A 15,840-nucleotide genomic window follows, 5' to 3' on the forward strand; every position below is an offset into this window, starting at 1 on the left:
AATTGGCCCACGTTCTGTTCATTTTATTATACTTAGTATGTTTCTCACTCAGTTTTCTGAATCTGGGTATATACGACTTTAGCCCCATATTCTACTACATAAGGGTTTCAGTGTTCAGGGCAGATAATTAGAGTGAAAGCTGCCAATGTGACTATATTCACAGGAATTCAAAGTCATGATCAGGGAAAACATCTCGCAGAATAAGAGCCTCCAAGAGCTAGGAAAATGCTTGAATCTTTGAAATAAAATGTAAGTCTATGTGGCTATGAATTGTTCTCTCCCTGGATCTAATGACTGTTAATCAGTCAAACCAGTTTCATTTAGACGGTGTGACGAGTCGACTGCCCCCCCGCCCCTAATTATCATCGTCACCCCATCTCATTAATCGCTGCCGTTCGCCAGGCTCTCAACAGGAGTGGGCACGTGAGGGGGGTGTGGGGGGCTGTAAGAGCCAGTGCTGGTGGCGTGTGATGGGGCACACCTGACGCAAATGGAGCCTCATCACCACTGCCATTTAAATTCCAAGCACGCCTTTCCTTCAAAAAACAGTGTCTTCCCCGTGCATGCATGCTAGTGTCCTCGTGGGTCCAGGAAGGGTGCGTAGAGTGTGAGCTGCCCGACCCGCAGTCCGGACGAGAACCGAACCAGTTACACGGCTGTCGGGCCAGGATGCTGGGCTGTCTAGTCCCTTCAAGCGCAACGGCCAGTGAGAAGGATGCAGCTGCTGGAAGAAGTCGCCACCCCTCGTGCCCCGGACAGAAGAGGAGAGCGTGTTATGGCCACCGGACTCCGCCCCTTACCTGGACCCTTCCTTCCTGAACACTGCCCCACCTACACGAACCCCGCAGCATGACGAGGACACCAGATCCCCTGTTTATTTTTAACACTCTTCCCCTTTGGAAACTTTTATTCCCTATTTTTGTTATTTTCTGTTAATAAAAGCCTCTCAGAGGCCTGAGGCCACCCCCACTGTGTCTGTCGCTTGCTCCTCCCGCCACAATGTCTACAAAACCAAGCACATGTTGTACATAACTGACAAAGTATCCTATTACAACAAACAAGATGGGTGACAACATCATAGCTGGGAGTTAGTGACAAGAGATATCAAGTACCTCCTCCACTGGAAGCTCCTTGAGCTTTGGCAGTGAGCTGGACAGAATCCCGACTAGGAAGGGTGTGGGACAGCAGACGATGTCCACCATGGAGGTGGGCAGCACAGGGATGAAGGTGTGCTGCCAGGAGAACGGGTAGAGCAAAGCCACCACCGCATGAACACAGCTGGAAAGAGTACTGTAGGGAAAGAGAAAGGCACAGTCAATCACCAAGCTTTTACAAAATCTCACATGCTTTTTTAGCAAATCCTGTTCTGGAAAAAGTATATTGAGCCCCGATTTTCCAGTTTATTTTGGCTTTAGCAAGGGGACAATGGAATCTGACATTATGAGAGCAACACAAGAAAATAGCCAGTGGCGGTGCTATTCCAATGATCTCCTCTAATATTATTTGCATTGTGACAGTGGCATTCGAGACACCAGTTACATAAAACCCTCTGGAGATAATGATAGCTTGGAATGATCATAAAAGGTCATAAAAATCACTGATATGATCATTTCTTATAAATGGTGTATTATATCCTGTGCATTGATATTATAAACCACATATTCTGTCGTCTAATGTATACATTTGAGAAGGTTTGTGTCTTATCAAATGGTCTACTTAACATGATTTTGCCACCACACTACTGTGCAAAAGTTTAAGGTTAATAAGATTTTTAGAAATAAATAATTATTTTCTCCACGGATGCATTGAATTGACGGTGACAAGAAGTTAGAAATACATTTATAATAAATGCAGTTAGTATAAAAGTTTTATTCACAAAAAAAAAAACACGATTTCCACAAAAATACTAAGCAACACTGATAATAAATGTTTCTGAAGCAGCAAATCAGAATGATTTATATAGGATCATGTGACAATGAAGACTGCAGTAATGATGATTTTCACAATATTACTGTTTTAACTGTATCAATGAGTTGATTGAGGAGCATACAAATGATTTCAAAAACATTAAAAAGTTATCAAACCCCAAACCTTTGAACTGCAGTGTACATGAATTCACGGAAATGACATGATGTGAAGTGAAAGTGAAAGTGAAGTGACATTCAGCCAAGTATGGTGACCCATACTCAGAATTTGTGCTCTGCATTTAACCCATCCGAAATGCACACACACAGAGCAGTGAACACACACACACACACTGTGAGCACACACCTGGAGCATTGGGCAGCCATTTATGCTGCGGCGCCCGGGGAGCAGTCGGGGGTTCGATGCCTTGCTCAAGGGCACCTAAGTCGTGGTATTGAAGGTGGAGAGAGAGCTGTTCATGCCCACCCACAATTCCGTCCGGCCCGAGACTAGAACCCACAACCCTTCGATTGGGAGTCCAACCCTCTAACCATTAGGCCACGACTTCCCATGTGTTGCTACATCTTTAAGCACTCAAACACTATGTAGCAAAGGGGAGAAGCTAAATATGCTAAAACCACAGAAAATAATTACACCTTAACACCTTTACTTACACCTCAATTTATAAACAAACAAAAATCATACACAGAAATCTACTGTTTTATGAAGAAGCAATCCCTGCACTGCACTTACACTGCAGCTGTCAAAACTTTACCAGTAAATCACTAGCAATGTTCCAACAAAAAGAATAAAATGTCCCCACAAGACAATCATAAAGTCAGTCTGGTTTTCTGTGTGGCTTGTACTCAAATGGTTAATCAGCCACACTGGTCATTGTATGTGGAACAGGCTGCATGTAAGTCTTCGTATCTTCAGGGTGATATGATAAAGATGATATGGTGATGGGCTACCACTCTGTAACCACACGCTCGTTCTCATCCACACAACACAGTTGCATATCACGCTCCTTTAGAGCCTTAAATGACTCAGTGTCGTTAAAGCAGGCGCGAGATGTTACAGCTAAGGCTAATAGCACAGTGGCCTTCTCACGGTCCTCAGCTTGTTGATAGTGGCTGACCCTCCTTTCTCTTGTTCTCATCTCTTTCTGTCCCAATCCACCACATGAGCCCACATATACAGAGGCTGAGAAAATAAACCATCGGAAACACACTCCAGCAATGAATTAGAAAGGATCAGGACTGAACCCAGAGATAAAATTTGGTATGTTGACAATAAACTAAACAGAATTGCAGCTTCAAGACTGCTCATCTGTGTTGTAAGGCGCAAAACAAATGCCTGTGTTCGCCGCAGTATGAAAAAGTCAGATTTTTTTCTTGGAATTATGAGTTTACATCTTATAATTCAGACTTTTTTAGTAATTCAGAAAAAAAGAAAAACTTAAAATTGCAAGATATAAACTATCTGCTTGAATTCTGACTCTCAAAGAAAAAAAATGCATATCCACAAATTAGCACAAGCAATTAGTAGTTAGCATTTTTAATCAAAATCAAAATATATAATTTCACGGCCTGTGCTCAAAACACTCTAGGATGGTGCTGTCTGAAGGTCTGTGTGTGTGAGATTCTACATCCTGCATTTTGGCATGTTCACACTGGGAACAGAGAGGCAGACTTTTAAAACCTAGCCACAGGCAAGACAGGCAGATTCTGATAGCGGATACCTGGAATGTCAGCATAACTGAGGCCATGGGAAAAGATAAAGACAGAACTTCAGACCAGTCCAAACACTGTTCTGTGCTGCCCAAATCCTCCAACACAGAGAGAGGGTTGAAAACTGCTGCTAGCTACTGTAACTGACTCATGTCTGGGCTGTCAGACAGAGCTGGAATGCGCACACACACAAAGTCATATCAAACATACTCAACCAAAGGAAATATCATTTACACGGCATCCTTTATCTGACAGGAATAAAAAGATATAACGGCTATTATATTGTCTATTTTATCATAAGGCCTATTAGAAGTTCATGTGAGAACATAAACTTATCAGATAGCAAGAACATTCCAAAAAAGATAAAAATTAATAATAATTACATATAAAAAGATGTACACTTCTTTCACTAGTTACTGTTAACTAAATCTAAATCTAAATATATAAGTTATTATATATTATTATAAAATTGATTATTATAAAAATCAAGTGAATTAGTTTTTAATTAATTAAAAATTAAATTTTTGTTTTGATATATGTGTACTTAGTAGATTTGTGTGTGCGTGTATGTATGTATGTGTGTATATATATATATATATATATATATATATATATAGTTCAGTTATTTTAGTACTTAAGCAATATCAACTTTAGCTTTTCATCGGATTTCATAATTTATTATTGCTGTCAAACAATCACATTCAAAATAATATATATATATATTTTATATTTTATATAATAAATATAATATATTTTATATAATAAATATAATATATTTATACAATATATAAATTATTAGAATAAAAATATATACACATGTAAATATTTTCTACATATATACTACATGTGTGTGCTTTTATATATACATAATAAATATACACAGCACATACACATAATATGTAAACAAAAACTTATTTTTAATGTGATTAATCGTTTGACAGTGACGTTTGACAATAATAAAAAGATGAAATCAGATGAAAAACTAAAGTTGATATTGCTAAAGTGCTAAAATAACTGAACTGAACTTTTTTTTATTTATTAGAAGAAAGAAAATGACCCTCTAACATTAGCATTCTCTATTCTTTTTATATTTGACTTGTTTTATTGTTATTTAAAGAAACCTTGCTATGTGTACTGCGTTAAGCTAACAGACTTGTCAGAGCACTTACATATTTTTGCTTTTGATTGCTTCTATTGATCTCATTTGTAAGTTGCTTTGGATAAAAGCGTTGGCTAAATGACTAAATGTAAAAATATTATTAAAATAAGACACTGATTCAGCAGAACTCAACAGCTGATGGAATTTGGTGTTTGTTATTTGAGCTAGCCTTAAATAGAATAATTTGCAACAGAAGCAGCTTAAGGGTGAAAATTCAAGATCTTAATCAGAGAAAAAATACATATGCTTTCATTTAACCAGCCAAACGGAATTGGACAGATTCTCAACAATACTGCATATGGGAATGTCGGATGGCTGGCTGCCTTGTTTTTAGGAAAAGAGATTAGAGAGTTATGTTATATATTTAATATGAGCTTCTGCATCTTTAACCAGTGGTGACATGCAGTATGTGAATGTAAGAGCAATAACACAAAGCAAAAAAAAAAGCAAAAGGTAATGTAAAGTCTATGTTCCCATCATTATGCAATATACTGAAACATGTTGCTGTGACAATAAAAGAACAGAAAGAGAAAAAAGAAGAAATGAAAAACCTCTGTTGAGTCGAGCTCTTCAATCTTCATGTTTTTTGGCTTGTTTACTACAGAAACTAGCCACACAAAAGTCTCTGGCCAGCTTGGCGATACTACATAACATTTGCCTAAAGGCTTTCCGTCTCCTTTTCTTTTCTTTTCATCTCGTCTGAGACACAAAACATTTTACCACCTGCCTCTCTGTGCTCTGATTCAACAACAACAGTCACTTACTCACTTACTACAGGAAGACGTCTATAGCTACACAAAAATATGCACGCACAATGTACCCAAGAAAAGGAAGCAATTTAGAAATGACAAAACCAGGCAAGGCATTGGAGCGTTTAACTCCTTCCTGATATTCATTTTAGAACTACACAAAATGCATATCATTATACTGAAATTTTAGTAGCAGCAAAAAATTGAAATGAGTGTATTATTGTTTATACAGTACTTCAACATAATATTGGGTAATACATTTACTTCATTAACCATCAAAGCTGCTCGACCCCCCACAGGAAGGATCTTGCTCGGCAGCCTGATTGAATATCAGTGTCTAGTTTGGAAGGAAGAGCTCCCTAGACAATCACCAAGTTAATGGAAAAGTTTGTGAGTCGAGAACAATTACTTTCAGTGCCACAAGAAATAGAATGGCTTAAGCTTCAGTGTGGAAAGGGTTAAAACAAACACGCATGAAATCCCAAGGAAAGCATTCCTAACATGGAGTGAGTTTTCTTTCTGCCTGATCCTGAGCAGCAGATATATGTTATATGCTACAGAAGCATACATCACACACTGTTGGCAGACATTTTTTGGAATGGGACTGCAGTGGCCTTGTCCCAAGAGAGCCGCAGCAATGTCCTTGATGTGGGAGAAAGGAGACTTTTCTACCTTAGTCTAGCGCTGCCCATAATCCACCTAAGGTTGCTGGGCAACACAGCTAGGCCTGGACCAAATCCCATCAATCCACCTATCCTGTTTTGAACAGAGCCAAGCCCATGGAATGTCAATACTTGGCTTAACAGCATATTATGTTGTAACCAGAGCTCTATCTATTATGATAATGGGTGTGATTCAAAGCCATTCACAAAGAGCGGGTTTTGAAAAGCGTACTTTGAGCGACAACACAGAACTTCAGCTTTTGTTCAAAGAAAAAGCATGGTTTGCTATTCTGAGTCAAATATTCTAAAACCATTTGTGTACCATGTGGGAAGAAGCAGAAGGCAAAGGAAAGGTTTCAACACAAGCTAGGTCAATAACACTTAGTACGTTCACATGAGTTAACAATCGAGCAAGCACCAACTGAGAGAGACCAACTGTTATCTGATTAACGCAGTGGTTCTCAACCTTTTTGACTCGAAGGCCCACTATTTAAGGCAAGATATTTCCCCCAGTATTTCTGCTATTTTTTTTTTATAAACAGAAATTGTTGAACAAACAGAATCAATATTTGAGGGGTATAAATAAGAAAAAAATATATTTCTTTGTTTTATATATTGTTAGCATTTTAATATACTCATAATAATACATTTATTTTAAAATTCTAAATAGTGAATGGGGGGGTGGTTACATGAACATATTTCTAAAACATGAAAAGATGGAATTTTATTTTTATTTTACATTAGCATATTAGTCTTTGTAATAGCTATATTGCTGCCGTTTTATAAGCGCCATCAACTGAAAAAAGAGTGAATTTACATTTTCATTAAGCCCATCTGTTGCTTTGTGTTTTATGTAGCGTAATTTTCAGAAAATTCGAAATTGACTATGAATGTTTATGATCAGTGCATCCCTAATTTTTAGTTTGGCTTTAGTTTGCGAAAACCAAACTGGTATGATTTCAGTCAGATTAGTGACTTTAAAAAAAAAAGTTTCAATCGCACTTTTAAAGTGCGTCATGTAAATTTGTAACATTAAGTAACATCTGTCACCCTGTTACAATATGGCCACTGATTAGAAGAGAAAAACACACGCAGTCACACACACAGGAAGTGCATTCCTTCCTTCACAGTAACTGCCCACCACACATACCCCGCTGCTGTTTGTTTAAACTGTCTGATGATTTGTGGAGATTAAGCTTTAACAAATAACCTACTCCCTAATGACCCCCTGTGCCCGGCCACAAGCTTCTGTGACCAAGCACGAAGGCTCGGAGGGGGGTTGCCGAAACCTCTGGGGAGCATAACGTCCCTAACAGAACCCAAGCCCTGTCTCTGCCCTGACCCACTTCTGCATTTAGATCAGCGGGGACTCCTGGGAGTTCAGCCCAGTGTTAGAGGGTGGGGTCAAAATAGATTTAGATTAATTTAGCAGTGGCCTGCATGGAGCAGCTATTGGGTCACCCTTTAACCAAAACCGCAGTAGAAAGCTGCTATTTAACAACTGCACTGGTTGGACACTGACACACAAAACTGAACTGGGCCCGAAAACAGCTATTTTCTGCCCAGATAAGCCAAGATATATTGGCTGGAACATTCGGACCAATACTATGATTGGTATTCCATTCAGAATCCCTACGGTCATAGACAAATACGGAATGATGTTTTCCTAAACTCCGTCCTCTTATACTGTGATGAGGAGTTTCTGACTTGAGAATCTGGGAAAGGAATAGATCAGAAAAGCAGAGACTACAACAACCAACAGGAGGAGAAAAAGCATGACCCAAAAAGATAAAAATCTTTCATTTGTAGCAGATGTTATTTTACGGGCTCTGAATGAGTAGATGGAAAACTGGAAATGACATTGCACATCAGTAAAGCAAGGGCTTATTGAGAACATCTGCTGTTAGGCCACACTCAGACTGCTGTTGTCACAGTGGTCAGCTTGTCTTAGAAACCCAGCTCCGTTTGGGAGGACTGCTTGACCATGTTTGGTCTGAAAAAGCAAGAACTTTCTCATGGGAATGAAGAGTGTGTTACATGAGATGATAAGCTGCCTACATTTGACAGTTCATATTCATTGGCTCAAAAGATGCAGATGCATGATAACTCAGGCACTTGAGCTAACACACAAGGGTGTCTCACCTCAGCTTGTCAGCCACAAAGATGACTCTTCGTTCCAGCAACAGAGAGGCAAAAACACGTACCACCTGTCGGACACTCAGGCAGTTGAACAGACTTTCAAAGTCCACATGCTCTAGTCTGGAGTCCATGGGCCTTCGTAACTCAATAACCTGAGGAAAATAAAACACTGGGCATTACTCCAAGGAGCAATATCAATGTTGATAAGATGGAAATTAAAAATTTTACTACTGGCCAATATCTTCCGCCCCTATACATGCAGTATAAAAAAAGTGTAATATATGTGACACTGGATCACAAAACCAGTCTTAAGTGTTCTTTTAAATTGAGATTTAAAATAAATAAATAAAAATAAATAAGCTTCCCATTGATGTATGGTTTATTAGGATCGGACAATATGTTGCTGAGATACAACTATTTAAAAATTTGGAATCTGAGGGTGCAAAACAAATCTAAATACTGGGAAAATCACCTTTGAAGTTGTCCACATGAGTTCTTAGCAATGCATATTACCAATCAAAAATTAAGTTTTGATATATTTACGCTAGAACATTAAGAAAATATCTTCATGGAACATGATCTTTACTTAATAACCTAATGATTTTAGGCATAAAAGAAAAATCTATAATTTTGACCCATACAAAGTTTTTTGGGCTATAGCTAAAAATATACCCCAGTGACATAAGACTGGTTTTGTGGTCCAGGGTCACATAGTATGTAGTTTTTGAAGGGATAATTCCCCAAAAAATTCTGTCATCATTTACTCACCCTCATGTCGTTCCAAACCCGTATGAGTTTCTTTCTTATGTTAAACATAAAAGAAGATATTTTAAAGAATTCTGGTAATCAAACTACAGAAGTCAACGGGGACCAACAACTGACTGCTTCTTCAAAATATCTTCTTTTGTGTTCAACATAAGAAATAAACTTGTTCAGGTTTGAAATGACATGAAGGTAGGTAAATAATAACAAAATAAAAATTTTGGGGTGAACTATTCCTTTAAGGATTCAGAACTCATATATATATATATATATATATATATATATATATATATATATATATATATATATATATATATATATATATATATATATATATATATATATATATATATATATATATATAGAGAGAGAGAGAGAGAGAGAGAGAGAGAGAGAGAGAGAGAGAGAGAGAGAGAGAGAGAGAGAGTATGTTACATTTGTTTCAATGAGCGATGAATAAACTTATTTTAAATCTACCGCAGATAACACCGCAGTCTGATTTATATGAAGAAAGGATCTAACCTCATTTCCTGCTCCAGGCAGGAAGGTTTTGACTTTAATGGTTTTGCCCGGTGCTGGGAAAGGAGATTCCATCACACTCCTCATGAAAGGATACACCAGAGCAGCCGAAATCCCTCTCCTCCTCTCCACTTCATCAAGGATCTGTAATAAATTAATGCTGAATTTGTTAACAGAGAACAACATGGTTAACAGGCATTCACATGTACAGTAGATTGTGCCACTGCTACTGACTTCATGCACTGCAGAACAGCGATTGATTTCATGCGGTCTGTTTCTTTGTTTCCTTTCTTAGATGAGTGTGGAAGTCTCTGGAATTCTAACCTGTCACTAGCAAGTCATGGTTTTCATCGCCTACAGTTATTTTAAAATGAGTTATTTTTTTAAGATTGACAAAAACATGCAGATTAGATTTCCATGGAATATTATGAGAACCAAGGTTGGATCGAGCATGGTTTTATTCTTCTTTCTCACTTTCCCATGAGTGAAAGGTGTAGGTGAAAGAAATAATAGTGGTTTAATAGGTCAGGGAGAAATGCAGATGTAAACTGGATGTTCCTCAATGCCAACACAAGCCTTGCTCCATCTGTGCCCATGCCTGACAGCCTGAGAGACGGTGTGTGTGTGTGTGTGTGAGCAAACCTGAGCTCACCTTGGAAAACAGGTTGAAACAGCCCAGTCGGCTGATGACACAATACACTTCAGGAAGGCGAGGCCCTTTCCCACTCGGCTGCAGGTGCAGGGAAAAGATTACACAAGCAATTAAATCACACACATGAAGTAACTTGGGGGTTCGCAACACATGAAAGCATCCAGGTGATTGCAGGAAATGCACAAGCTACTAAATCACATCAGTAGGAGGCGAAATGAAGAAGAAACCAGATTTCGGTGTTGCTTGCATATGCAGAATTTCTATATTGTCGCTCTCTAAGATTATCTGAATTCTTTTTTAGAGTGTTGTATGCAGTTGCAACAGTGTTTTGGGTGGATGAGAGCCCAGCCAAAAGTCTCAATGATATTCTGGTTATTAGATATGGCTTTGGCCCCTTGACATAAGTATATGAGATTATTTTATGCTTTTTATCATCTAGCGGACAATTGAAACGTTTGGGGCCTGTAAGATTTCTCTTAAAACATAAAATGTTTTTTTAAACATTTTAAAATGTAATGTATTACTGCTATTCAAAGATGCATCAATCACTCCAGTCTTCAATGTCACAAAACCCTACAGAAATCATTCTAATACACTGATTTGGTTCTCAATAATTATTTCTTGTTATTATCATTTTGCAGATCACAAACTTTGAAACAAGGGTTATTCATCAATATTTTAAATATTTCAATTCGATGCTATATTTCATGAACTATTAGTTTCTTATTCAGTCCGTAACCGTGGTTAAATACATTAAATAGTGCATGGCTTGAGTGTAAAATAGATGGAAGTTTTGAAAATGGATACAGAGTGTCCAATGTAAACACAGCACAGGTGCAGTTCCCCAAAATGAATGAGTTGTCACATGCAATTCACTAAACAATCGAAAGTCTGGCTATTTTCTAGGAGTCCAACCAGGTTAGTGTCTCTCAAAGCACACAAACACAAAGAATCCCCATTCCTCTTGTCCATATTAGGTAAGCAATTCTCCTCTGCTGCCTTTTTACAAATGGATGATTAATTCAAGCATGTGGAGCTGGGTTCAAATCCTCAGGAATGTCGCCCTCATGCCAGCCCCTGGACTTCCTCCCTGCAGGGAACATAGTCAACACTTCTCTCTCCACTGGGCCATTCAGAGCTCAAAAAGATGAGCTGAGAAAGAATAGAAGCTCAAGAAATCTCACAAGTCAATACTGAATCACTCTAAATCTAAAACTCAACAACAAAAGGCCACATCTACAAAAAGAAAGTTCTGAACAAGCATCAGCAGTCATATTAGTTACTACTAGAGCGTATCGATGACACATTTCTCTTCTTTTAACTTTAGAACAAATGTTTAGATGTAAGAAACAAACCACACATAACCATTAACATGCATTTTAATGCAAAACCTATCATGTATAACGTATACCACCAATGTACAGAAAAGGCAGCACATTCCTAACTGCACATTCACAAATAAAACCCATGAAACATGCAATTCCTCACAACAGCCAAACACAAGAAACTCAAGGCACACTAATATATGACCTAATCTTACGGTACAATGACATCCTTTGGTGGTTTGCATTTCCATTCGTCTCCTGAGAAACTCTCATTAAACCCGAGGAGACACGTTTACGAGAATCTGTTTCTCTTTGAGCACAAAAAAAGAGAGCAAACCAAACATTCACTCAAGTGACTGACCAAAACCTCTATCCATATGCTTGCCCTTTAATTACAATGTGTGATGCAATATACAGTATTCATATGGTTGTACTAACATAAACAAAGGAAGCAAGAAAAGAATCAGTGATGGAAGAAAGAAACTCACCAGAAGCCGTCTACAATACCCAAAGCGTCTACTGCCATCTTCTCCAGTGAGCATGAAAGAGAAGGTCTCACTGCAGCAAATCAAAGTCAGCCATCATTAGTCCCCAAACCCCCATGTAGATCAGGTGATAAGTAGAAAAAATGTTTAAAACCACTTGAGAGGAAATGCTCTTGAGATTGATGACTTTGCCTTTGAGGTGTACCCATTGCCTTTATCAGGCAGCTAAGATGTTTGCAAGAAAACCAAAGTAATTACTGAGAGTTTATGACATGGGGTATTTGATCGTGAATACTTACGTTAAAAAAAACAGAAAAATATTCAGTTGATGTACTGATTGTGTGATAGTGTTGTTCCTATGACCCAAAAAAAACAATGTGGTTGTAATTGTCTTGATGGAAGTTAAATTCCAACAAATCTCTAAAATTGCTTGTGAGTGGAGCCTATTTTCCACCAAACGTGACCAAAGCCACATGTGCTACTTTTGTACATTTGCTTTACAATTACAGCATTACATTTTTTTTTCATTTTTTTTTATTATTAATATTATTATCAGCTGATATTGGATATATCAGATGATAGTGGATATTTAATTGTGGGCACTCATTTCTGCCTATTTTTAGATGATTTACTCAACTTTTATATCAAGAATATAATTATATCATACTGCATACTGCACATCATTATGCTGTGAACTTGATTGAATAGTTTTTTAGTTTTTTATGCGTTTTATTTTAGACACAATTGTACAGATTTTTAACATCGGCCATAACATAAAAATAATTATTGGCTTTTTTTTTCAGCAACAGCCAGAATTTTTAATTAAGAGCATCTCATAGAAAAACAGTGATACCTGTTGTATTCCGACACAGGGCTCCAGTCTTTGGCATCTGGAAAGCAGAATTGTGGGATAGCTTTGAGTCTCTGTTCAGCTTCCCTCATCTGCTTGGTGAGTCTCTCTAACTGTGAGGGTCAGATGAAAAGACCTGTTGAGGAATCCATCTAATATATTTGCACAGCCTCTTCATAGTATCTCTTTACACCTTCATTACTATGTCAAGTATGTACGGAATATTTTTCTGCCCAGCAAGGTGTCAATCCCCCCACTCCTACCACCGTTGGCCCTCTGTTCTAGTTCAGAAGCACAATAACTGGTTGAAACATATTTCAGCCTCTCAAGGGAACACAATCGCTAAAGCAAATCTCAGCTAATTAAATCTATCTCTGTAACTAAACATGATTGCTATGGCAACGATTTCCTGCTTATTCCACTTATTGTCAATATGTATCCCAAATAGGATAAGAGTTCAAAGCTGTATTTGTAGCCTTGTTTCTAATTTGCATAATTACATTATTGTTCAAATGTTTGGCCTTTGAAGAAATTCTCTTATGCTTTCTTGGCCTGGATTTAATTAAATAATTAACTCTTTTATTTAAACTATTTAAAACAATTGCTTTATATTTCAACAACTACATTCTACCATCTAAATAAAAAAAACACTCAATGTAAAAGTAGATTTCCTGTATATCATATATCAGGAAAGTGTTTGATAGCAACTCTAAGAACTAAGAAATAATCCTAGACGAAGGTCAATAAAGGGATCTTTTAATAAACAGTGATGTATATCCCACTTCAAGTACCTGTCTGGAGACATCAAATGCTGTGTAGCATCTTAACTGTAAAACAAAAGCAACTTCCCCTTTTGACAGAGAATATTCACCTTAGGGAACTGGTAAGTGACTTCTGGAGTATAAGAGTTTTTGGTTGGCTTTTTCTTCATTGAGACCACCACAAAGTACTCAAAGAGTTCCCTTTCCTGCCACTCGATCAACTGCAGCTCCAGAGTCCTGTAACTGGGTGCACGTCGCAGCATAGACTGCAGCTTCAGTAACCTCTGAGTGTGTGCTGCGTTAAAAACAAAACAAATCCACACAGTGTTACAGGCAACATATATATTGTCAAATAACTGTGTTTGTATATTGTGTGTACATGGTTATTGTTAAATGATGTTTATTGAAAATGCACTTTTATATGAACATAATTGTAACGCTATATCATGACAAAACACTTAGTCTCATCTAAAGCTCAGGTCCAGATTTGTTATGGTTCATAAAAAATCAAACAAATTATTTAATCATTTTCTTTAGTTGAAATAAAGCATTAAAAAACAACTAAGTATTTTATGAAAAATGGCTAAAACTAATAAAAACTTTACTTGTGACAAATCACAGGATCGTGTGATGTTGTTTGCACTCAACTCAAACACATTGCCCACTCAAGCCATATGTGCTGATCCCTCACCTTTGAACCTGTCATCAGAGTCACTTTCACTCTCGCTGTTGTCATCTGCAAACAGAGAAGAGGGGTTGTTTAATGTCAAAGGGTCAACTGGTAACATTTTTTGGTCTGAACATAAACAACTTGGGCACATTCTGAGAGGTTACATCATGGTAAAAATCTTTACCTCTTAGAGACGCAGTTTCTATGTTTGAAAGTGAAAGCTTCTTCAGCCTCTTCTTGCCTCTTTTCGTACAGTAGATAGAGTTTATTCTTTGCACCACCTGATGGGGAAAAAGGAATTGAATGTGACTTTTAAAACTACCCCTTATCTATACATTTATCCAGGAATGTTATTAAGTTATCAAGCAAATTATATTTTAAGGGGTTGCTGTATCCAGATGGGAAAGTTATTGATTCTAGCTATCAGTGAGTTCCTGAAAGCCACTGGGTCCACTCTATAGCAACTTGTAAAATGTCTTGAAAAGGGAAAAACAGTTTAACTAAATCTTTCAGTCCTTCAGGGCTCTTTTCCATTCTTGACAGTGGTGTGACCTTGAGCAATAGATTCCATGTTTTTCTCTTTTAAAACCCTGCAGCATATGAACATTCTGGGTGTTAAAATTGTGTGGTTGAAGGTGTTTTCCCTAAAAAAAAAAACTCAGGTGTAGAGGGAAAAAGTAGCTGGAAGGCAGACTGGTATGCTACACCTAGTTCTGAGGAGTCAAATGTTTACTCTTGATGTTGGCAAAACTGTCTAGTTTATTGGCTTGGATTTCATTGTGTTGCATTGCACAGTGTCGCACTCGGTGTAGATAGTTTCACTGATTATAATGTCTTTTTCACAATGCATATCTCAGAAAATTTGAATATAAATTAAGACCAAGACAAAGAAATTATTTTTAGAACTCTTGGCCAACTAAAAAGTATAAAAATGAAAAGTATGAGCGTGTACAGTACTCAATACTTAGTTGGGGGCTCCTTTTGCCTGAATTACTGCAGCAATGCAGTGTGGCGTGGAGTCAATCAGTCTGTGGCACTGCTCAGGTGTTATGAGAGCCCAGGTTGCTCTGATAGTGGCCTTCAGCTCCTCTGCATTCTTGGGTCTGGCATATCGCATCTTCCTCTTCACAATACTCCATAGATTTTCTATGGGGTTTAGGTCAGGCGAGTTTGTTGGCCAATTAAGAACAGGGATACCATGGTCCTTAAACCTGGTACTGGAAGCTTTGGCACTGTGTGCTGGGGCCAAGTCCTGTTGGAAAATGAAATCTGCATCTCCATAATGTTGGTCAGCAGCAGGAAGCATGAAGTGGTCAAAAACTTCCTGGTATACAGCTGTGTTGACCTTAGACCCCAGAAAACACAGTAGCCCAACACCAGCAGATGACATGGGACCGCAAACCATCACTGACTGTGGAAACTTTACACTGGACCTCAAGAAATGTGGATTGTGTGCCTCTCCTCTCTTCCTC

At 37.9% G+C, this 15,840-nt stretch overlaps 1 protein-coding gene across 2 annotated transcripts in view; it reads right to left on the bottom strand.

Annotated features, from left to right (window-relative positions):
- Window positions 1-15,840, bottom strand: part of dennd2b (DENN domain containing 2B) — a 53,776-nt gene that overhangs the window by 2,619 nt on the left and 35,317 nt on the right. For both annotated transcript variants that reach the window (XM_026211850.1, XM_026211849.1), the window contains exons 7-15: window positions 14,553-14,649; window positions 14,390-14,434; window positions 13,809-13,993; window positions 12,941-13,050; window positions 12,091-12,160; window positions 10,278-10,355; window positions 9,629-9,769; window positions 8,348-8,496; window positions 1,113-1,290 (exon numbers count right to left, since the gene is read on the bottom strand). In XM_026211850.1, coding sequence (XP_026067635.1) covers window positions 1,113-1,290; window positions 8,348-8,496; window positions 9,629-9,769; window positions 10,278-10,355; window positions 12,091-12,160; window positions 12,941-13,050; window positions 13,809-13,993; window positions 14,390-14,434; window positions 14,553-14,649 — 1,053 coding nt within the window. The remainder of the gene's footprint in view (window positions 1-1,112; window positions 1,291-8,347; window positions 8,497-9,628; window positions 9,770-10,277; window positions 10,356-12,090; window positions 12,161-12,940; window positions 13,051-13,808; window positions 13,994-14,389; window positions 14,435-14,552; window positions 14,650-15,840) is intronic.

This window comes from Carassius auratus, chromosome 30, assembly GCF_003368295.1.
Source record: "Carassius auratus strain Wakin chromosome 30, ASM336829v1, whole genome shotgun sequence".
Taxonomy (NCBI): Eukaryota; Metazoa; Chordata; class Actinopteri; order Cypriniformes; family Cyprinidae; genus Carassius; species Carassius auratus.